At 40.5% G+C, this 22,618-nt stretch overlaps 1 protein-coding gene across 2 annotated transcripts; it reads left to right on the forward strand.

Moving 5' to 3' along the window:
- The first annotated feature begins 1,151 nt into the window (after positions 1 to 1,151).
- On the forward strand, positions 1,152 to 22,099 carry slc33a1 (solute carrier family 33 member 1). Of its 2 annotated transcripts, none has more exons than XM_088346254.1 (9): positions 1,152 to 1,262; positions 3,329 to 3,796; positions 3,865 to 4,018; positions 6,390 to 6,585; positions 9,611 to 9,810; positions 9,881 to 10,065; positions 10,156 to 10,273; positions 13,348 to 13,563; positions 20,789 to 22,099. In XM_088346254.1, the coding sequence occupies exons 2-9, from the start codon at positions 3,372 to 3,374 to the stop codon at positions 20,954 to 20,956; spliced, it is 1,662 nt and encodes a 553-aa protein (XP_088202380.1). In that variant the 5' UTR covers positions 1,152 to 1,262; positions 3,329 to 3,371; the 3' UTR covers positions 20,957 to 22,099. The 2 variants fall into 2 exon arrangements, with proteins under 2 accessions (XP_088202380.1, XP_088202381.1); XM_088346255.1 differs by lacking the exon at positions 1,152 to 1,262 and adding an exon at positions 1,273 to 1,409.
- Positions 22,100 to 22,618: the final 519 nt, after the last annotated feature.

Raw genomic sequence — 22,618 nt, forward strand, 5'->3', positions numbered from 1 at the left:
AGACAGAAGAGCAGCTTCAGCGACAGACGGCTGTCACTGTCTTGTACCACGGACAGACTGAAGAGATCTTTTCTTCCTGATGCCATGAGGCTCTTTAACTGCACCCGGCAGAGGAAAGGCCAACATTAAACCACACCCCTACATTGCATATTACCGTATTTTATTGCAATGCATATTCTGTGTAGCACTATCTAGATACTCTATACAACACGCAACAGTGGGTATTAGCACGTCACATTGGGTATTTGTATATTGTATTCTTTTTGCTTTATTATTGTATCGTTCTCAGCGCAGGGATGCTGCTGGAGATGTGAATTTCCCTGCAGGGATGAATAAAGTATCTATCTATCTATCTATCTATCTATCCATGATCTGCGCCGCTTATCTTCAGTAGGGACGCGGGGGCACTGGAGCCCATCCCAGCTATCTTCGGGCAGTGGGCAGGGGACACCCTGAACTGGTCACCAGTCGCAGGGCACACACCGACAGACAACTCACTCGCTCATTCCCACCATTTGCTTTATTATTTCAAATTGTGTACTCCATAAAAAATGTATACGTAAAAAACATTTTACAATATACTGTACTACATTTACTGCAAGTGGGACAAGAACCAAGAAAAATGATGAAATAATTCTTTGTGTTAGTTGGTTAATAAACTTGTTTTACACAAATGATCTTTTTGAGTCGACATAGTCTGTCTTGCTGTGAGTAAATGGGTGCCTCGTTGTGTTTGTAAGGTTTATTATTGCTTAATAAGTGAAATTCACATGTCTCTCTTCCGATCTTTGCACTTTGGTTTTTAATACGATTTTAATACCTCTCGGTGTGATCAATGATGCACTCGGTCGCTAATTTATTAAAGATATAACAAGCAGTGCTTATAAACATTCATCACACAAGAGCTACTGTTGGTCGCAACTCACACCGTTTGCATGCACACACAGACTGACTTCAAAGCACAAAACCATGCATGAACACAAACAACAGAAATAAAAGTAACAGACATTACACTTGTATACAGGAAAGAAAAAACAACAACACAAAGTCTAGAAACGCGACATTTTGCAAAATTTCTGACACAAGTTCGCAGCATCATCGCGACGGATCCAAATAACGGAACCTTAGTTTCCGCTTGCGTTTTGACACGTCAGCTTTAGTGAGTCGGACACATTTGAGTGTTGCGCACCAGTTTACTTCCGTGTACGCCTGATTTTTTCCGTTGTTGACTTTTCACCAATGTGACTTTTCATACGTGAACGGTAGGATTTTTTTTCACTCTTTTGTGCGCAACTCGTTTTATTTTGTCACATCCTCACCGCCCTCGATCAAACTCACTCCAACTGATTGTGTGTATTTTTTTTCCTTTGGCTTTAACATGCCGCTTATTGCACAGTCATCGCAACCAGGTATGCGTGCCTGCCACACTATTTACATTTCATGTTTTTCTTTTCATCATCATTATTTTCTGTGTTTACGCTCTGACCTCCAACCCCCCAAAACTAATGACCTTTGTGATTGAAGCTTGCATGAATGGAAATGCATCTTTGATAATATAAACGTGATCATTTTTTGTTTGTTTGTATTTTATTATTATGAGGCTGACATTACCAAAAATGTTGCCTATGTTTTGCAAAAAACATGCCTTGGTTCAAGTATTGTTGCTTTGTTATTACTATTGTAACTGTAACGTTCATCCATATCACTAGATGCATCAGATTACTATGTTTTCCCTTTTGAATTTTCCCTTAAACATATGGCTGCTAATGTAATAATAATAATAATAATAATAATAATTTCCTTGTATTGTCATTCTGTGTAACAATGTACACAGAACGAAATGTCGATTACACCTGACCCGTTGTAGCGAGCCGATGCAGCCGCAGCCAAGTAGTGAAAAGAGGATATTTTAAATCATTTGAAGTTTATTAAAATTGTGTTGCAAAATATAATAAAAATAATTCTATTTACCTACCCTTGTCATATCCCCCGAGAGCGGTGACCGACAGCAAGACAAACACATACACAAAAACAGAAAAAGGGAAAAAGGAGCAAAAAAACACACAAAAAATTTGGACCATGGCCAAACCAAATGCCCAAACACCCAAACAAGTTAAGCACCTCGGCACCCAAGTCGGTCATGCTTTCGTCCTTCCAGATGAAACGGGACACAGGAAAGCGGCCATGTCGTTCGGGTCAGGGTGACACCACACTCTTCTGTTCTAACGAGGGGCCCTACAGCTTTCACTGTTTTACCCCTGCCGCATCTTACAGGTGCACTGCCTATCCCTTGGTACACGTCTAAATATCCCCTACCTCTCACCAACAAAAGCTCTAGCTTCCACTACATTGAGACCTTTTTCCTCCAGTTTACTCATAACACCATCCATCCAAGTCAGTCGTGGCCTTCCTCTTGGTCTCCTTCCGTTTACTTCTGCTCTTTAGATCCTCTTCAACGTTCGCATCCATCCTCTTCATGTGTCCGAATAAAAGTAATATATCAAATAAAGTAAAAAATCTTGCTTGCAATTTTGCCAGTTTAATGTCTCATCTTATCAGCTGCACCGCTTATCCTTAGTAGGGTCACGGGGGTGCTGGCGCTCATCCCAGCAATCATCGGGCAGTGGGCAGGGGACACACCCTGAACTGGTTGCCAGCCAATCGCAGTGCACACAGGGACAGACAACTCGCTCGCTCATTCACACCTGGGACAATTTGGACTGCATGTCTTTGGAATGTGGGAGGAAACCGGAGTGCCCAGAGGAAACCCACGCAAGCACGGGGAGAACATACAAACTCCGCACAGGAAGTCCGGTAGCTGGATTTGAACCCACACAGGAGGTTCCTAAGACCTTAGAACTGTGCCGCACAAGCGCTAACCACTGCGCCGCCGTGCTGCCCTAGTTTAAAGTCTTATCATTATTTTCATTAGCCAATATGAATCTGTATTACTTTCTGAGACTCAGTCACCACAAATGAAAAGAAAATCTTTATAGATATGGCGGCAGCGAGTACAAGAGTTCCAAATTCTGTAATGCCCCTCAAAACAGCTTTATCAAACGAAATAAGTTTTTAAACTTCTTTCCCTCTTTTACGGCATCAACAGATGATTGGTTCATTAAAATAACATAATGTAATCTGGTGACATCTCCGAATAGGGATGAATAATAGTTACCTGACTGATAGAAGAAAGCGAATATACTGATCGATTGCCTGCTCGCTTCGGAAAGATAAAATTGGGCAATTTCCTGCGGCACGCTAGACAAGGTCTCACAGCACATTGGTTGAAGAACACTGCCCTATGACCATTTTTTTATTTCTCCTTCAGATTTGCTGCGTGAGCTGCACCCTGTCACACCCCCGGTGCGACCATGGCGCAGCGTAACCACAATCCTATAACGAATAAGAATGGGCGGCAGAGAAAACAGGTCACTTTTGGCCGGCGCCATTACGAAAGCCCGAAGGACAGCGACAGGACAGACATGGGTTCCTCCGAGCCCGAAGAAGATTCTGACACCAACCCCCTCATGGCGGGGCCGGACTACGACGCGAGGACTCACCCGGCTGTCCAGCGAGGGATTCGGTCCGAGTTGGGGAACGTTTCGCTTCTTCTTTTCCTCTACGTGCTGCAAGGGATTCCCCTCGGACTGGCAGGCAGCATTCCGTTGATTCTACAGAGTAAGAATGTTAGCTACAAGGACCAAGCTGTCTTTAGTTTTGTTTTTTGGCCTTTTAGTCTCAAGCTTTTATGGGCACCCTTGGTGGATGCGCTCTACTTCAGCAAGTTTGGGAGAAGGTAAAAAATAGATCTGGTTTATATGTGTCGTCTGCCATCCATTACAATGTGCGTTTATTTTCGATCAGAAAATCGTGGCTGGTTCCCACACAGTACCTGTTGGGATTCTTCATGCTCTACCTTTCACTTCGAGTTGACTCTCTTCTGCAGAGTGAGGGAGGACCGAATGTGGTGGCACTCACGTCAGTCTTCTTTATGCTGGCCTTTCTGGCAGCTACCCAAGTAGGGATTCACGACTCTTTGGAAAAGCAGACATATTTGATTTATTTGTGCTTAAATGGACACTTTGTAATATTTGACCACTAAATGTCGTTGTATTGTATAGTACATTCAAAAACAGTCCTATCAAACTAAGGATAGAACGATATGGCTTTTTCAGGGCTGATACCAATACCGGTTATGAGTATTAAGAGGCAGCACGAACTCGAGTCAAACAGATAATTAAAAAAAAACGGTTCCCAATTCAAAACATATGCAAGATAAACGTTTTTCTATAATGATGACTATTACAATTAAAACCCACTCAACTAAAAAATTCAGTTATAAAGTTGCAATCACAGGGGGAAAATGAGGCTGTGACACTTTGTAAAGAGTATTTTTTTTAAAGAGAAACAATATACTGTTGGATGTGTATTTGTGCCGAAAAAAATACAACCCAACCCGGCCCCGCCGGTATATAAACCCGAACCTGATTGATTAACTTGATATAGGGGAATTAGCCCGGAGTAAAGCCAATGTTTATTTTTTCAAAGGCTTTATTGAACAAATGCATATAAATTACCATATAAAAACCTTGCAATGTTGCGTAAAGAGTACGCGCAAAATGTTCAACAAACCAGAATGACCTGAAGCTTTACTTCGGTGCCAAAGTGTGCATTCCGGCTAAGGTACTAAACTTGGGGTTTACTTTGGGCAAAGACACTCAAATCAAGTGTGCATTTCGAAGTGCAGCAAATGAACCTGTACAAAATGGCACCGAAAAGAAAATCCTATTCTGCAGATTACATGCTGCATATATTGCAATAGTTGGCCAAAAAGCAGAAAGAAATTGTGTAAAGCTTTTAAGATATTGGCAAGAATCGGAAATGACGTCTGTTGTGAGGGAGGTGAAAAGAGGAAGCAGTGCATCTTTATCGTGACACAGAGGATAAACAATTCTTTGGATTTAGTGATTTGGAATTAAACCATTAGTTTGGGAAGCATTAAATGATAAATTGATCTGGAAAATATAAATTCAGCGCCGAAATGTGTTACTCAAGTAAAAGTACATTTACTTTAGAAAAAAAACAGTCATTTAAACAATTACATGAGTAAAAGTAAGTGAATGCTGTGCAGATCCTCCACTTAAAAAAACACGAGAGAAGCCCGGCCCGACTGAAAGATTGCCATTTCAAGCCCGATTCCGGCCTGAATTTCACTCCGGGTTCGGGCCCGTGCTCCAGATCTTACATCTAATGTGTATTGTACTAAGTTGTTTTTATTTAGACATGGGGAAACCAACCTTTTTTGAAGCTGAAAGATACTTTTTGTAACTGATTAGTGCATAGGGTCACCAGTTTGATATGCATTTCTAAAAATAATGTTAATTACAATGGTATTATTTATCCTGCCATATGTAGAAATAAATATTGGCCAAACAAAGAAACAATCAGATAAATACATCACGCAATACATATAATAACTGTAGCGGCAGTAGCTCAGGGGGTAGAGCGATCATTTTAGGATTAAGGGATCCCAGTTCGAATCCCGGCTTGTCCGTGTTACATGTCGAAGTGTCCTTGGGTAAGACACTGAACCCCCAATAAGCAGGTTAGCGTCTTACATGGCTGCAATACAAGGCCGCTATTGGGAAATGTGGAGCACATTGTAAAGCGCTTTGGGAAGTCATTGACTTGAAAAGCGCTATATAAATGCAGATCATTTCATTTTCATTAACTGACATAAATGCAATTTATTACTTTAGTTATATATTTTATTATTTATGTTGTTGTGTATTTTTGATGTATTTTTTGTGTATTCGATGAAAAGTTCAAGTAGATTGACCTTCTTATTTGAATAACAATGTTGTGACAAAATAAATGACATAATAAATACAGAAATAAATGACAAAAAGCATACATATTTGAATATGTTGAATTTGTGTCATTTATTTAGGTATTACATGATTTGTTTATGTGCTCATTTATTTATATGGCATATATTTGTTGGTGTTTATAAATTTATTTCTATGTATGGTAGGATTGGTCCTCCATTATTCTTAATGTGTTGTAATTATTAAAAGTATGGTTAAAATAGATTCAGTAGACCTGTGAAATACCTGCCATGTAAAAGGGCTCTGAGTGATGTAGAATTTAAGCTAGTTTCAAAAGATTTTTGAAAGATCTGATCATGCATTTAAAGACACTTATCATATCTGTGATTTCTGATGGCAATACCAGATCACGTTTCCTAGAAAATCACAATGGGGAGCTATTGTCAGAGCCGATCTGCGATAAACTCATTTATTCCTTAGGAGCCTGCAGGCACCATGTGAGTGACCCACGTTTTAGACAAAACTGGTACAAGGAAATGCATCTTCTCCCCTCTCGGTCAGGACATCGCTGTGGACGGCTGGGCGCTAACAATGCTATCGAGGGAAAACGTGGGCTACGCGTCCACGTGCAACTCTGTGGGCCAGACGGCCGGCTACTTCTTAGGGAACGTTCTCTTTTTGGCCCTGGAGTCGGCTGACTTCTGCAACAAACACCTGCGGACCGAGCCCAAGGAGATCGGGATTGTCACCTTGTCGGGTAGGACTTTCAAATGTGTTCTTCATTGTGATGATCAACTCTGAAAAGAAAAAGAAGAAATCTTCTTGCGATTGGCAAAATATTTGGCTGATTAGATGAGCGCTGCCAGGCTGCACTTGCCCAAGACACATGAAAGGAAGTGGTGCCCTGACAGCCCAGATGCTGAATGGATCTGTGAATCCTGAACAAATTAAACAGCCCCAATCAAGATTATTTTGCTTATTTCAATAAATATTTTACTACTTGATTGGGAAAAAAAATACTTGGAATAATCAGTGTTCTCGTTTGCCCGCGTCCGTCCGTCCTAGACACACATTTTTGCTGGGGACGCATTCGGTCAAATCAACGTGCGTCCCCGGGACGCAACGTTTTTGACACCAAATTGTCATTAATACCTGATTACTTTTTTTTTTTTTTTTTTACAAAGATTTACCGCACTCCAAACTTTTCGTCAGGCAGAGCCGCCATTGTTGTTTTGGTCTCGCGCCGTTCTCGGCAAACGAGATCTCGTTGCTTCGAGATGACGTCATTGTTGTGGCTGTTGTCGAGTGAAAGAGAAGTATGCCTCCGAAAAAACAGTTGGTATTAGGTGCAAATTAACAAAAAATTGGTAATTTCTTCTTTGTCGGTAATAAGTGGAAGCATAACACAGAAAGTGGTAACAACGGCAATAATTCCGGCACGAAAAAACAGCGGAGAAATTCTTCAGAAGACCGCGAAGGCAAGGAAAACACGTGTGTTGAAGCGAACGATTCGATCAACAATCAACAAAAGAATACTAGCAAGAAAAGGACTTTTCTGCCAAAATTGACTAAATTATATTCCTGATTACGCTATGAGGAGGATGATAATGGATTGGACCTTGAGAAGGCATTACAACTATGGCGGGAGAGCAAACCACGAAGAATATATGAACTGAAAATTTTGAGGTGATAACTGTTTTGTATTACCAATTAACTGTGATGATTAAAACTAAATGAAAATGTAGATTCATATAATTATTTCAGCAATGATATTTTGTATAATGTACAATATTGTTGTGAACTGAACAATCTAGAAGTGATAACTGATTTGTGTTACCAATAAACTGTGATAATTAAAACTGAATGAATATATAGATTTATATTATATATTTGTCGCTGATTTACAATTTCAACCCCGATAACACAAAATTTTGGGGACCCATAGATCTCAGAAATCTTCATGTTAAATAAATTGTTATAAGAATAAAATGGCTCCAGTTAAAATTAGAAACATTTTCTGCCAATGGGTTAAGAATTTATTTTTGCAGTGGACACCTTATACACATTAAAATATATTTTTTTAATTTTTAAACTGTTTATTTTTTTGCATATTTTAGGTTATTTTACCTAATTTCTTGACAACAAAAAAACTTAATGAAAAGAAAAAAATGTCTTAATTTGATCATTTAAAACAAATACCAGGAAAATTTCTAAAAATGAGGAAATGTATATGTAAAATGAGCAATGCTTCTGCCAATGGAGAAAGTTTATTTTTAGCAACCTCTTGTAAAGAAATAGGTTGACGAAGTTACATTACTTAGCGTATTTTTCGAAATATAAGTCACAATTTTTTTTAAAGGTGGGCAGGGGGTGCAACTAATAATTCTTATTACAGTATATCATTTCACATGTCATTTTCACAGTATACCACAAGAGGGCGCTCTAGGCATATGTTCATTTCATTTCAACCTATACCCGTTGTGTCGAACAATATCCCCCTCGCGTGAAATGTATAATAGTGTATTTGATAAATAAGCAAAGGTCTCTTGCAATGTTCCCTCTAATTTTCCACGGGTCTGAGCGTTTACGCAAAGTCGGTGAGCAGCGCTTGAAACAACAGTGAGCAACCATAATCCCAAGTGTGGCAAGATAATTCATTATCAAACATGTCCAAAACTTGACATCAAGTTACATTTTGCTGAGTTTCCAGCAATGCAAAAATATTTTTCTCTTTTGAATGAATTGACTCATGTACTATTGCAAAGGTTGCACGGCCTACAAACGTCGTTTGTTCTTACAATTCTTTTACAAGATATCCATTTCTTTTTATTTCCTGGTATCTTTTGTCGCATAATATTAACATTTTTGGGGGCTTATTTAGTCGGTTGTAAGATACAGAACTGTACTTAATCACATTTTTTAGTGGAAGTACAATGTTGGCAACAAGATTCACTTGATATAATTGCAAATTATTTGAATGCGGCACAAACTTTTTCTTCTTTTTTCCGTGTATTTTTTTTACTTTTTAAAAAATTCTTTAAAAAAAAAATCTCATTTTTTCCGAGCTGTTACTTTTTTCTTTTTGTTCTCTATTTACTTTTTTCCCTACATTTCTTTCTTTTCTCTTTTACTGGCTTTTTTCTAAATTTTTCCTTCTTTTTTGTCTTCCTTTTGTTTATTTTTTTTCTCAGCTCTTCACTACTTTTTCATTTTGTTATTTTTTTCTTTTTTGTTATATTCCCCCCTTCCTTTAAGTCATTTTGTGCATAATCTTACATAATATTTGGTCATGTTGGGATTAAAGAAGCAAAAACAACCCGAAGAGCCGTTTAGGACCCGAAAGAGCCGGTTCCTTTTAGTGAGCCGAGCCGAAGAAGCCGGTTCCCTGACAAACTCTACTAACTTTATTCAACTTCGTTCTCCTTCGACTCGACTTAAAATACATAATTTAGGACACAACGTTAGGGGAACCTGTGAATTTTTACCTTCATGCACTGTAACTTTACTACTTATGGAGTGACTTAAGTCAATTTTGAGCCCTCATTTTTGTGCGCTGGCCAGATTTTCTTGTGCGCTGAGAATGTGCGAGCAGTGCGCAATTGCGCATGCGCGCAGCTTAGAGGGAACGCTGGTCTCTTGCAAATTTTGGGTTCTTTTTGGAATGCAACCTCTGCAAAAAAAAAGTATTACTGTAAATATTATTTTAACAGGTAATCAAGTTATATTGCCTTGAATTCAGCCAACGGGGCATGATCTTTTTTATTTATTTTCTGCTCCTGCAGACTTCCTGTTTTTCTGGGGCATGGTTTTTCTGGTCTCCACGACACTGGTGGCCATCTTGAAGAGCGAAAACGAACGCACCAAAGGCAAACGGAAAGATCCGGAGGAGACGCAAGGAGTTTTCCAAACCTACAAGTTGCTGTTCTCTATTGTCAAGATGCCGGCCGTTTTCACCTTTTGTGTCCTGCTTCTCACCGCTAAAGTACGCGCGCTCTAGACTCCTTTCCAGGAATTCGCCAAAACAAAACGCATCTCAATTTTCGGGGTTTCAGATCGGCTTCTCTGCAGCCGACGCGGTGACGGGCCTGAAGTTGGTGGAGGCGGGCGTTCCCAAGGCGCAGTTGGCGCTGCTGGCCGTGCCCATGGTACCCCTGCAGATCCTGCTGCCGGTCCTTATCAGTAAATACACAGCAGGGCCCAGACCTCTGGATGTCTTCTACAATGCTTTCCCCTTCAGGTTACTACTCACAGTACCAGAAAATAGATGACCTTATGACGGCTATAGACGTCAGCAGCAGCGAACGAGGGATGTGTTGTGTTTTTCCAGGTTAATCATCGGGCTGGAGTTCGCTCTACTTGTTGCGTGGACCCCGAGTGTGAGGCAAGACGAAGGCTTCCCCGTTTACTACTATGTTGTAGTACTGCTGAGCTATGCGGTGCATCAGGTCAGCTCTTACCTTATTAGAGGGTTTTTTGGCATGCTTGGTAGCTTGCACTGATAAAAAAAGAAAATACAGTGGAACCTCGGTTTTCGAACGCCTCTCAGTTCGAACAAATCGGTTCTCGACCAAAAATTGAGAAATTCTTGCTTCGCTTTTCGTTAAAAAAATCGGAGTGCGAATGCCGGTAGCTAAGGGCGATGATGAGCGGCGTACTGGTGTGGATTGGCCCCACCGTTCGTGAAGAACTGTTGTCACGTGAGCGCGCACTTCTTTTTGCTTTCGTTTTGAATATCGGTCAACATAGTGTTTTAACCCCTAATTATGCCTCGGAAGAAGTTCGGTGCAAGCAGCAAAGTTGCTGCAGGTGAATAAAGAAGAGTAGTGCGTACAACTATTGCATCTAAGAAAGAAATAATAGCAAAATATAAGAAATCCTATTCATAATTCTTTTCTTTATCCTTTAACCGCTCACCACTTGTTGTGGAGACCCGGGTGCTAAATGACTTGGAAATGACCTGATTTCTTTATTTTTACACATTCATGTTAGCGTAATCTTTCATACGGAAGATTACGCTAACGTACGATTAGCCTGGGTTATCTTCATGTTTACGTGCATGGTAAGCGTCCAGGGTGTTGGAACGGATTAAAATGATTTTATATTACTTTTAATGGGAAAAACGATTTTCCGTGATCGACCAAATCGGTTTTCGAACAGGGTTCTGGAACGGATTATGGTCGAGAACCGAGGTTCCACTGTATATGAAATTGAATAAAAATCTCAATCATTTTGCTTTTTACTCAAAAAATTAAAAAGACAAGTTAGTCTGTAGCAAAAAATGGTTCAACTGGCAGATTTTGACCTCCATGGTCATAGGTGCACCTCCTCTGGTGTCTTGGGCAAGTACAGCCTGGCAGCACCCATCCTCATTATTATTTTAGAAAACGAGAAAAAAAACACAGTAGAAATTGAAAAAAAGTTAAAAAAAAATATAGTAAAAATCTAACGTTACAGGAAAATGATTTTGGTAGTAGTCAAAGCCTTCATTTTGACACTGTTATTTTCTGACTTTGCCAGCAGATGTCACTGTAGGACTTTTTTCTTTCCATTCTTTTCCTTGGTTCATGTCCCTTTGCTGCAAGCGGTAGTGGGCTGTGCATTCTACAGCTAGGCCTCCAGTTTGCTGTATCAATCCAACCCTCAATTATTATTTTATGGCAATAAATATCTACTGCAGCTACAGCCGTGACACTTATGTCAAACATTAGTTATAACCTAAAATTGCAATATTATTTAGAATATGCACAGATTTTACTCACCAAAAATCATGTTTATTTGTGCACGGAATAAATCCTCCTTTCTATCCTCGAGAAGATTTTAAGCTAATGCCTAAAGTCGAGCCTGTCTTGCCATATTTCTGGCATAAGTTATTTTTCGATTTAGGGCTGCAAAAGTCTGTTACAGAAGCAGTGGATACTTCCGTTACCGCCCTCTAGGCGATCATAGCTCGTAAAAACACTGAGGTTTTGTTACGCTTTCAAGAAAGCCTTGCTCCCCAACTCGTAATTTGATTGGCTAAACCAACAGCTTTATCGAACACTGATGTTATGCCTCAGGGACTTTAAAAAAGTCTTTGTGAAGGCCTCTGGTCAGATTACTGACCGTAACAATAAGTAATGGCTGAAATTTGATTGGTTAAATATTTAAACCTGACACATCTGGAAGGAGCACAACTAGGGGGGAAAGCAAAAAAAAAGGAAGCGCACAGAAAATTGAGTTATTTGATAAATATAAATGAACAAACTATATTTAACATAGCATAATTGACACTTTTTCAGGCCAGCAGAGAAGGCCTTGCAGGCCCTGACGGCCCACCAAGGGCATAATTATTACCAACATTGGTTAAAAAAAACCTGAGTAGCCTGCAGATTCTCACCAGTAGCAAATTTGAAAATGTAAACAATGGAGAAAATGTTTTTAATATTTATAATAACTGTTTTTAAACTGGCATCTTAAATTAATGAGCCCAAGCCTTACTGGACTGTTGGTTGTGTCATAAAAGCTGTATGATGTATGAAGACATTTTCAGGGTGTGAAACTATGGTCTGCGAGCAGGAAATTGCCCCCTGGGCTGTGGTTTTCACCGATATCTGTATTAGACACGCGACACTTTTCCACTGTGCCTACATTGTTGGCAAGGAGTTGGCCTGGCATCAGCTAGCCAAAACTAATATTTAGGCTGGCAACGCCCAACTAATTTCAAACAGTGTTTATAGCTAGCCAGCTCAAATATTTTTTTGGGGCTGGTTGATTCCAGGCAAAATCATTGCAATAAGTGTTGTAAGCACTGTGGCTAAAAGCTACATGTTTACAAGTTATGCAAACTGCTACATGCTAACAAGTCATGCTAACTGTTACATGCTAACAGCTACATTTTAACAGGTCATGCTAACAGCTACATTTTAACAGGTCATGCTAATCGCCACATGCTAACCACTAATTGCTAAGGAGTCATGCTAACAACCACATGCTAAAAAGTTATGCTAATGGCTACATGCTCTCAAGTCATGTTAACTGTTGCATAGTAATGGCTACATGATAAAGAGTTATGCTAACGGCTACATGCTAACCAGTCATGCTGATTGCTACATACTAACCACCAAATACCAACGAGTCATGCTAACAATCCAGGGCAACAGCTACATGCTAACGGCTACATCCAACAAGTCATCCACTCATTGGCAACCACCATTTCCCCAAGGTTAGATATCATGTCGGACAGTGACCCTTTTGGGCCACTGGGACCCCCTGAAACTTGCATTCCGGATGGAAAAAATCTAAACCTATTCATTGTCAACAAGGCAAAATTGATTCATTTCGAATGTACCATTCAATTGAATGGGACCATTCAAAAAATGTTATTACACTGTGTGATAAGTGTTATTACCATGTTATTACTATAGTTGTGATTTTTTTTTTTTTTTAACTTTTCCTAAGGCATCTCCTTATTGCTATCGAAGTCCAAGCCCCAACTCTCACAATTGCCCAAGGAATTGTCTAGTAATCTTTCTGTTCACAGGTGGCCTTATACAGCATTTATGTTGCCGGCATGGCCTTCCACGCCAAAGTGAGCGACCCGCTCATCGGCGGCACCTACATGACGCTACTCAACACGGTCACCAACCTGGGAGGGAATTGGCCCTCCACTTTAGCGCTTTGGTGGGTGGATACGCTCACCTGGAAGGAGTGCCGAGGCGCCCTCGGGCAAACCTGTGCCTCACCGGACGCAGCGGCAGTAAGTGTTTTGAAAACTTGGGTATCTAGTTCAGGGGCTACATAGTTGATAGGCCACATTCTCAGGGAGGCAAAGCTTTTTTTGTAGGGCTCAGGAACCTTTTTGACCCAAAGAGCCTTTAAAGCTCAAATATTTTGAATTTATTTTGAGAGCCACACCATATATCTCATCTCATCAGCTGCACCGCTTATCCTCAGTAGGGTCGCGGGTGTGCTGGAGCCCATCTCGGCAATCATCGGGCAGTGGGCAGGGGACACCCTGAACCGGTTGCCAGCCAATCGCAGGGCACACGGGGACAGACAACTCACTCGCTCATTCACACCTAGGGACAATTTGGACCGGCCAATTCACCTGAAATGCATGTTTTTGGATCGTGGGAGAAAACCGGAGTGCCCGGAGGAAACCCACGCAAGCACGGGGAGAACATACAAACTCCACACAGGAAGTCTGGAGCTGGATATGAACCCACACAGGAAGTTCCCATGACATGAACTGTGCCGCACAAGCGCTAACCACTGCGCCGCCGTGCTGCCCCACACCATATATGTTAAGATAAAATTCAACAAACCTGCTTAAACCCGCTTTCCAGACAAAATCTACTTCTTAAGCACATTTTTTAATTGTATTAATGGTTTGATAAAATTGATGAAATAATAATGCCAGAGCGGGCAGCACGGCGGCGCAGTGGTTAGCGCGTGTGCGGCACAGTTCTGAGGTCATGGGGAACCTCCTGCGTGGGTTCAAATCCAGCTCCCGGCCTTACTGTGCGGAGTTTGTATGTTCTGCCCGTGCTTGCGTCGGTTTCCTCCGGGCACTCCGGTTTCCTCCCACATTCCAAAGACATGCATTTCAGGTGGATTGGCCGGTCCAAATTGTCCCATGGTGTGACTGAGCGAGTGAGTTGTCTGTCCCCGTGTGCCCTGCGATTGGCTGGCAACCAGTTCAGGGTGTCCCCTGCCCACTGCCTGATGATTGCTGGGAAGGGCTCCAGCACCCCCGCGACGCTAGATGAGATAATGAGATAATGCCAGAGCCCGTGTCGCAGATCAATAGAAATATACCACTTAAATAATTGGGGAGGACATATTTTAAGTGTTGAGGCTCGATTGGCCCATCATTTTGCCCTAAATAATGGTTTCAAAACAAGGTGCAAGCAGAGTTGCTTTGTAAAAATGTCACAAAATACTGAAAACAAGGATATGAACGTATTTACCTGCGGTGGAGACGGCACAAGGCGAGGGGAAGAAGCAGTGCTCAATGTGTATAGCTTGGCCCATTCCTACAGTTCACCCAATGTAATTGCTTTGGGTTCTTTGCTAGTTTTTTGGGTGGTGAAAGTTTGTTCTGTGGGTTTGACATAAAGTGTTAGGAATTTTTTAGCGTTTTACAAACCTAATGTCTGTTGATGTGACACCTTGACTGTAAACTGTAGTTGGGACTGAGCCCTATAAATACAGGATCAAACCTATTTGGTATTTAGTGTTGTCCCAGCTTTACACATGGTGCATTCTGCTTTGCATGCATCAATTCAATTTATAATTTTGCATGTTCCATTTTGTTCTCGAGCCAGATGTACCCATGAAAAGAGCCAAATATGGTTTGCAGGCCATAGATTCCCGAAAACCTGTTTCCAAGGCTCACCATGAAATTTTGATTTTGATTAAGGTGTGGGTAGTGTATTTAGGTCAATAAATCATTTGAATAAATAAATGGAAAAATGTATTAATCTGGCGAGGCAAACCGTTTTATCAGGGTTCCCCAAGGTCTTAAAAACTTGAAAAGTCTTCAATTAGATTACTTATTAAAGACTTAAGTTTTGTTTAGAGGTCTTAAATTTAACTCTCAGATGTCTTAATTTTTTCCCCTGTTTTATCCGCGTCATTGAGCTAAAACATGTATACTAAGTAAAATAACACAAGTATGGACCATTGTGTCGTAAAATTATTTTCCATTTTCTCTGACCTTTAAATGCGACGAGTCGGTCAGAAAATCGAGATCTCGCGTTCTTGAAAACGCAGCATTACGTTGGAGCTTATGGAGTCAGTCTCTTAACTTGCTGTCATCGCCGGAGTACGTTTGGGATGGGAAAGTGTAGGTTTAACCTCTTGTGGTTGAGGCGTTTAAATTATAACTGGGTTCAAATTGGAACCAGAGAATGAGCAGAGTAGGTTTAATGGAAGTGTGTACCATTTGGCGCCTCCTAGAGGAAAAACAACCTTAATTAAAAACAATATTGATTCAAATAAGCACATATTAGTATTTAAACTATCGTTCTTTTTTTAAAATACGTATAATTTGAGAAAATAGCATTTATTTTACAAAGCATGAGGTTAAGCCCAAACCTGCCGCGGCAGAGTATTGGAGGCAGTTGGGCTGGACCACCGTCACGCTGCTCCGCCACACTGCAGGGTTCCGGTTGGCCCTCACACAGACAACAACCGCCCGTCCGGAGCCTAAGAGGACCGGTAGCGCACGCGGGCTTTAGTGGTTGGGTAAGCGGTTGCCCTTATGCATTGGTATGGCCAGGTCGTCGCTGGCGGGGTTCCTGTTGGCTCCTGAAACTCAGCATTGTTTTTCTTCTACAAGTCATGTCTATTACTATAGCCCAGGGGTCGGGAACCTTTTTGACTCAAAGAGCCATAAAAGCAAAAAATATTAATTTTATTTTGGGAAAGAGCCACACCATATATTATGAGACAAATGTACTAAATTGGTAAACCCGCGCCCCAGACAAAAGCTTAGTCTTCAGCACATTTATTTTTGATGATTTGATAAAAATTATGAAAAGAGAATAATGCCAGAGCCCGTGTCCCAAAATCAACAATCATACCACTTTAAACCTGTCTCTTTCTTGCAATTACTTAAGATCGGTTAAACTCATTTTGACCCTTTTTTTCATTCATATTGGTTTCAAAACCAGATGCAAGCAGTTATTTTGTAAAAACGCCACAACATTCTGCAAACAGGGAGCCTGATGTGCTTATTTATGGCGCAGGGTGAGAGATGGGAGGGAGTGCTTGCACTTTTTGCATAGCTCCAACCATCCCTCCCACTCACCCAATCAAAAAACTAAGTTCTCTTCCGGTGTTTTGGCGTATTTACAGTTTGTTCTGTGGATTCATCATAAGGTATCTGAACACTGACGACAGATAATATAGTGATGTTTTATATAACGGATTATTTAGCGTTGTACAGCCAGAACGAGTTTTTTTTTTTTTTTTTGTGACACCTTGACTGTAAATTGTAGTGGAAAATGTGCCCTATATATACTGCGAAGTACTGCTCCATTGTTAACTTTGGTATGGCTCTGCGTGTATCTGCACAAGATTATTAGTTTTTGTTTTGGACGAGATGGAGAAAATTTGCATGCAATCAAATTTGTCTCTGAGCCACAGGTACGCATGGAAAGAGCCATATATGGCTCGCGAGCCATAGGTTCCCGACCCCTGCTATAGCCCTTCACAAGGAGTCTAAGGGCTGCACAGACCACAGATTATTGCAAACCACAGACTATTATGACACCATTCCCTGATCTAACACCTTCATGAGAGCAAGGAAAAACTCAAAAACCTCAACAGGAGGAAAATGAAGAAACCTTGAGAAGGGACAGTGCATCAATATCAAGTGCCAAATCCTGAGTGGCAGCACGTTTAACAAGTCATTTAAGTGTAAATTCTTTAACCTTGAATGCTGGTTATTTATATTTTTGTTCATCACACAGAACACCTGTTCACAAAGAGAAGTACAGTGGAACCTCGGTTCTCGACCAGAATCCGTTCCAGAACCCTGTTCGAAAACCGATTTGGTCGATCACCCAAAATCGTTTTTCCCATTAAAAGTAATGTAAAATCGTTTTAATCCGTTTTAACACCCTGAATATTTACCACGAACGTAAACATGAAGCTAACCCAGGCTAATCGTACGTTCGCGTTAGCGTAATCTTCCGTACAAAAGATTACGCTAACATGAACGTGTAAAAATAAAAAAGGGATTATGAATAGGATTTCTTACCTTTGTGGTGGACGGCGGGAAGAGAAAAATCATCAAACGTTTTTCAACCTCTTCCAAAACTTGCGGCAGTTGCTTGCTTATAGCACTCACTCCTTTAGCCGCGTCACTCGATTTCACAGTCTCCTTATTCTTTACTATCATACTGATAGATTTAGCCATGCTGTATTCACTAGCAAGATCTGAAATTCGTACACCTCTTTCACATTTAGCTATTATGTCTTTCTTAAAGGCAATAGTTGGACGAACAACTTTTTTTTTTTTTTTTCACCTGTCCTGCTTGCACCGACCTTCTTCAGAGGCATAATTAGGGGCTAAAACAGCATCGCACCCTAGCGTACCGGTGTTCGAACTCCGATTTTTTGACCGAACAGCGAAGCAAGAATTTCTCAAAATTTTTGGTCCAACACCGATTTGTCCGAACTGAGAGGCGTTCGAAAACCAAGGTTCCACTGTACCTTAAAATTCAGACTATAAGGCGCACCTGATTATAGGCTGCACACATTTTTAAAGAAAAACCCATTTTGTACATACCGCACCTGACTATAAGCCGCATGTGCCCACTTTGAAACATAAGATATTTGCAAATAAAGAGTTTTAATAATATACGGTACCTTAACCCCTTAACGTTCCGACAGCCCGCCAGTGGGCCGCCGGGGTTTTGATAAATATGTGTCGGTAAAATGTCACCAGTCACTGAAATATGTCATGCCACATAACATTGGAAAGTTCAAACTCTTAATATACTCATCAGATAAACCTCATGATTAGTCTGAAACAAGATACCCGAAAACTATAAAAACCAGCGTAACTCACCAATCCGTCCTCTGGCCATCTTGAACTTTTTTGAATGTCTGCATAAATGGCTTCAATTCAATTAGAACAATTCATAGAATCCAATTGTGTAAAATATTTACTGCAAAACACAGGATAATGCAGACGGATAAATAGAAATCCACCTAAAACATTTCTGCTTTGTTGGACGTTCCCTCTTCTGTCCGTTTTTCTGCGAAACTCCCCTTTAAAGATAAACAGACTCGTAACTTGCACCCTTCCCCTTTCGATTTACAGCTTTTCTACGATGAGGGTCTGTTCATGCTAGCTTTATTCATGCACAAAGTACTAAGTTACATTTAAGTTTTCTTCATCGACTTCCTCGTCTCACTCTTACGCCTTTACTGCTTTGGCGCCCCCTGGCGGGCTATGGAAATCAAGGAATAAATTAGCCGCATCATTGCATAAGCCGCAGGGTTGAAAGCTTGAGAAAAGTCGCCGGCTTATAGTCCGAATTTTACAGTAGTCCCAAATATGAATAGAACCTCTGCTGAGCGTCAGCTCTTGTACACCTTTACTGCCCTCTTGAGGCAAGACGGAACATTTTTCTTTGTATCTATACATTATTTTAAGGTTTTGATTGGAATGAGCTCTATAGTTGCTTCTTTTCTTGAAATACCCAAATCATCCCGTGGGCCAAATATTTGACATGCCTGGCCTATGGTGTAAGATTGTAATCTTAGAAGAATCAGCGGGGAAATGTCTGGTATAGAAAAGTAACACATACTGTCGCGATTGAAACACCGGTTTGCTGAGTGCATTCGCAGCGGTCTACCTTAATCAAGAAGTGTATTAGTCAACATTGATTAACCTGGCATCAACATATGCAGGACTCAGACAAAAACATTCTCAAAACAAAACTCAATGTGACTCAAATTCAGAAGCCCGTATATTCATAACAGCTGAGCCATGCGACTGATTTTAAGCTCTCCCATCCCTTGCACACATGATAAAGTGATAGAGAAACTAAGTGTTGCTAACACTACATAAAAAAATCATTATAAATGCCAACTCTAGCTAACAACTAAAGAGGAATACACAATAATTATCGGGCTGAACACAGTGTAATATCACATTAAAGTTTTCTGCCCGATTGAAAAAATAAAACCGATAGTCACCTGCAGCAACATTAAACTATCAGCTGACACGAGTTTTTCGAAAGATTCCAAGCTTTTAATGTATATGTATGTTTTTATGTAGTAGTAGTAGTACTAGCAATACCGCAAATTCCGGACTATAGAGCGCACCCGGTTATAAGCCGCACCCACCACATTTTAAGAGGAAAACTGATTTTGTACTTACACAAGCCGCACCTGTATATAAGCCGCATGCGCCCACATTAAAAAATGTAACACAAACACAAAATTAACCCAAACCCGACTTAAAATGAATGTCCTTCATTAAAGTACACAGTCTAAAAATCACAGCCGGCAAAATGAACGGAAAAGGATACCGGTACTTAAGGTTTGATGCAGACCTGCAGAGTCCGGGTCCCGTTGAAAGTAATCCAAGGAAAAAAGTGTATATTTCCAAAGCTAAGGGTGGGGAAAATATATATCCACTATTGTCCGCTGCGTCCACAAACAGGTCTCACCTTTACCACACTTCCCGTCACCCCGCGTTTGTTACGCCCCTTCTTTTTCATTCGCCCGTGCAAAACATATCTAAAATAAATACATAAAAAAATATACAGTTGCAAATACATATTATACATGGTTACACATATTTACAAAAAAAGACGGTACATCGAGAGTTTTCAAAGCTTTAATAATAATATAACTTTCATCCCAAACGGTGCCTGTGACAGGTAGCAACACGCTCGCAACACATTAAACGGGTCTGTTAAAAAAACATACCGTACTTGTAAAAATCACGTTAAACCGTCCTCATCTTCCTCCTTACAACTGAAGTCATCAAAGCCGTCTTCCGCAATGTCGGAGAGAAACTTTGTCATATAGACGTCGTCCCACGCTCCCGCAGCCTTACTCGCACTGTCACTGTCGCTGTAACTCTCATCCACCTCTGATTCTGTGCCCTTCTCTCCGTCACGCAGCAGACTGATTTTTCGAAACCTGTTGGTGATGGTGGATTTTTTGATGTGCCTTTCTTTTTGCATGATGAGGGTATGTTTACGCCAATTTAATTTATGCACAAGCCAAGAAGTTGCAGTCTTCCTCGGCGCATATATTCCACCGGTCTAAATCGTACCTTTTGTACTCGAGCGCCGCTGGCGGCTGTTAGAAAAATTACATAAATTGCCCGCAGGGTTAAAAGTTTGGGAAAAAAGTAGCGGCTTATAGTCCGGAATTTACGGTACTTGATCTCCTCTGTATCACTTCATCCGATGCACAAGGCACTTAATGTCACAACTCTTGATTTGCAGCTGTGCTTGAAAGAGGGCGGAGCCTGTGTCACTACTCTGGACGGCTACTACGTGGAGTCGGTTGGATGCGCCGTGATCGGCTTTGCCTGGTGGCTGTGGTGCGGCCCCAAACTCAAGAAGCTGCAGGACCGCAGTCCGTCCGCTTGGAGATGCCGAGTCAATAACTGAACGCATCCTTTTTGTTTGTTTTTCTGTGTAATTGTAGGAATGCTGGATATCTTTTGGCATTGAAGATTTTTTTGTTTCTTGGCCCACAAAAACTGCATCGACGAGTAAGAGTTGGGTTGGACTAGGTCAATTAAGGATCCGTTAGTAAAGGGGGGGGGGAGAACCCTGACTTTTGTCCTCCAACACAGCTGAGCAGGATTATTATCAGATGTTGACGGAGCTTGCAGTGAGCTGCAGCTGTGTTAGGGGAGGGAGATCTTGAAAATTAGGGGTGGGTGGGTTGTTTCTCCCGGGGACCAGATTTGCAGAACGTCCACAAAACCTAAACTATGCAACATATGTCAGATAACCCGTCTTATACTCGTAATGAAGTGATAAAAGTGTGAGTAAATGGAGGCAATAAAATACACATTATTCTGCACCCGAAATTAGAATGCACGTCTCCTAGACATAGTTGCGATCAATATCTAAGCGTTTTAAATCAGAACTTGTTGGCTGATTCTATTGAAGTTTTTAGTTTAAAATGCCTTGCCTGACTAGAATACCTATTTGCAGGATGATTTGTTATCTACTTTTCTTTTATTAAGGCACACAAATGGTAACATCTATTTTTGTAAAACACATTTTCAATCATTAGGAAATATTGGTTTGAAGTTTCATAATTAGAGTAGTATTTCCATTGTGAAGAAAATAATTTGCCCTAACTTCTGGTTGGTGAGTTCGATTCCTGACAGCATTTTACAAAAAATGTTTGGGTCTTATCAAATTGTTAGGGTGAAGTGAGTGAATACACATACACTGAATTTTTATTTGTTGGACCTAGATTTGGATTGGGCTATATATTTTCTTTCCCTCCATTATTCCATGCAAGCAAAATAATGTCACTGTAAGGTATTTCTTTTGGAAACCATCTACCAGATTGAAATGTAATCATGTTGGCTTTGATGGAAGTGTGTACTATTTAGCACCTCCTAGAGGAAAAACAACCTTAATTCAAAACAATATTGATTCAAATAAGTGCAAGTATTTGAACTATTGTTCTCTTTTATAAAATACGTATAATTCGAGAAAATAGCATTTATTTTACAAAGCATGAGCCTCACTTACATAATTGTCCGCCATCTTGCTCCTATAGGTACCCAAAAACTTGAAAAAGGCCGGTGCGTTTTGCTCACTTCTGAGGCTCTGGAGTGTGGATTCTTCTTGTGCTTTTTAGTATTCCTTTTCAGTTGCATTGCAACGTGGAGCGACATCTAGTGGTCAAATAACACACACTTTGAAACATTTGACATCTTTAGACACCATATACTCTATGGGTGTATTCATATTACAGATATATGACAAAAAGGGTGCATCATTAACAACCTAGTAATTGAAATGGGAAGCCATCACTTGAATCCTTTCCAATTATACTTAGTACTGTATATCAATCATCTAAGAATTAGACAATTTAGTAAGGTTTCCCCCCCGTTCTTGTTTTATTTTTTCCTGCTTATGTACCGTAGTTTGATCATTTGTGCCTTTATAACATGTGACAGCTTCGAAGTTGTCAAACATTTGTCTTTTGGGCAAATGAACATACAAATATATTTAACAAACAGCATATACCAATGGAATATGACCAATTCACATTACCAAAGTGGGTTTTTTGTTGCTGTACAC

The sequence above is a fragment of the Urocampus carinirostris genome, chromosome 10 (genome assembly GCF_059441175.1).
Source record: "Urocampus carinirostris isolate Australia breed hairy pipefish chromosome 10, RoL_Ucar_1.0, whole genome shotgun sequence".
NCBI lineage: Eukaryota > Metazoa > Chordata > Actinopteri > Syngnathiformes > Syngnathidae > Urocampus > Urocampus carinirostris.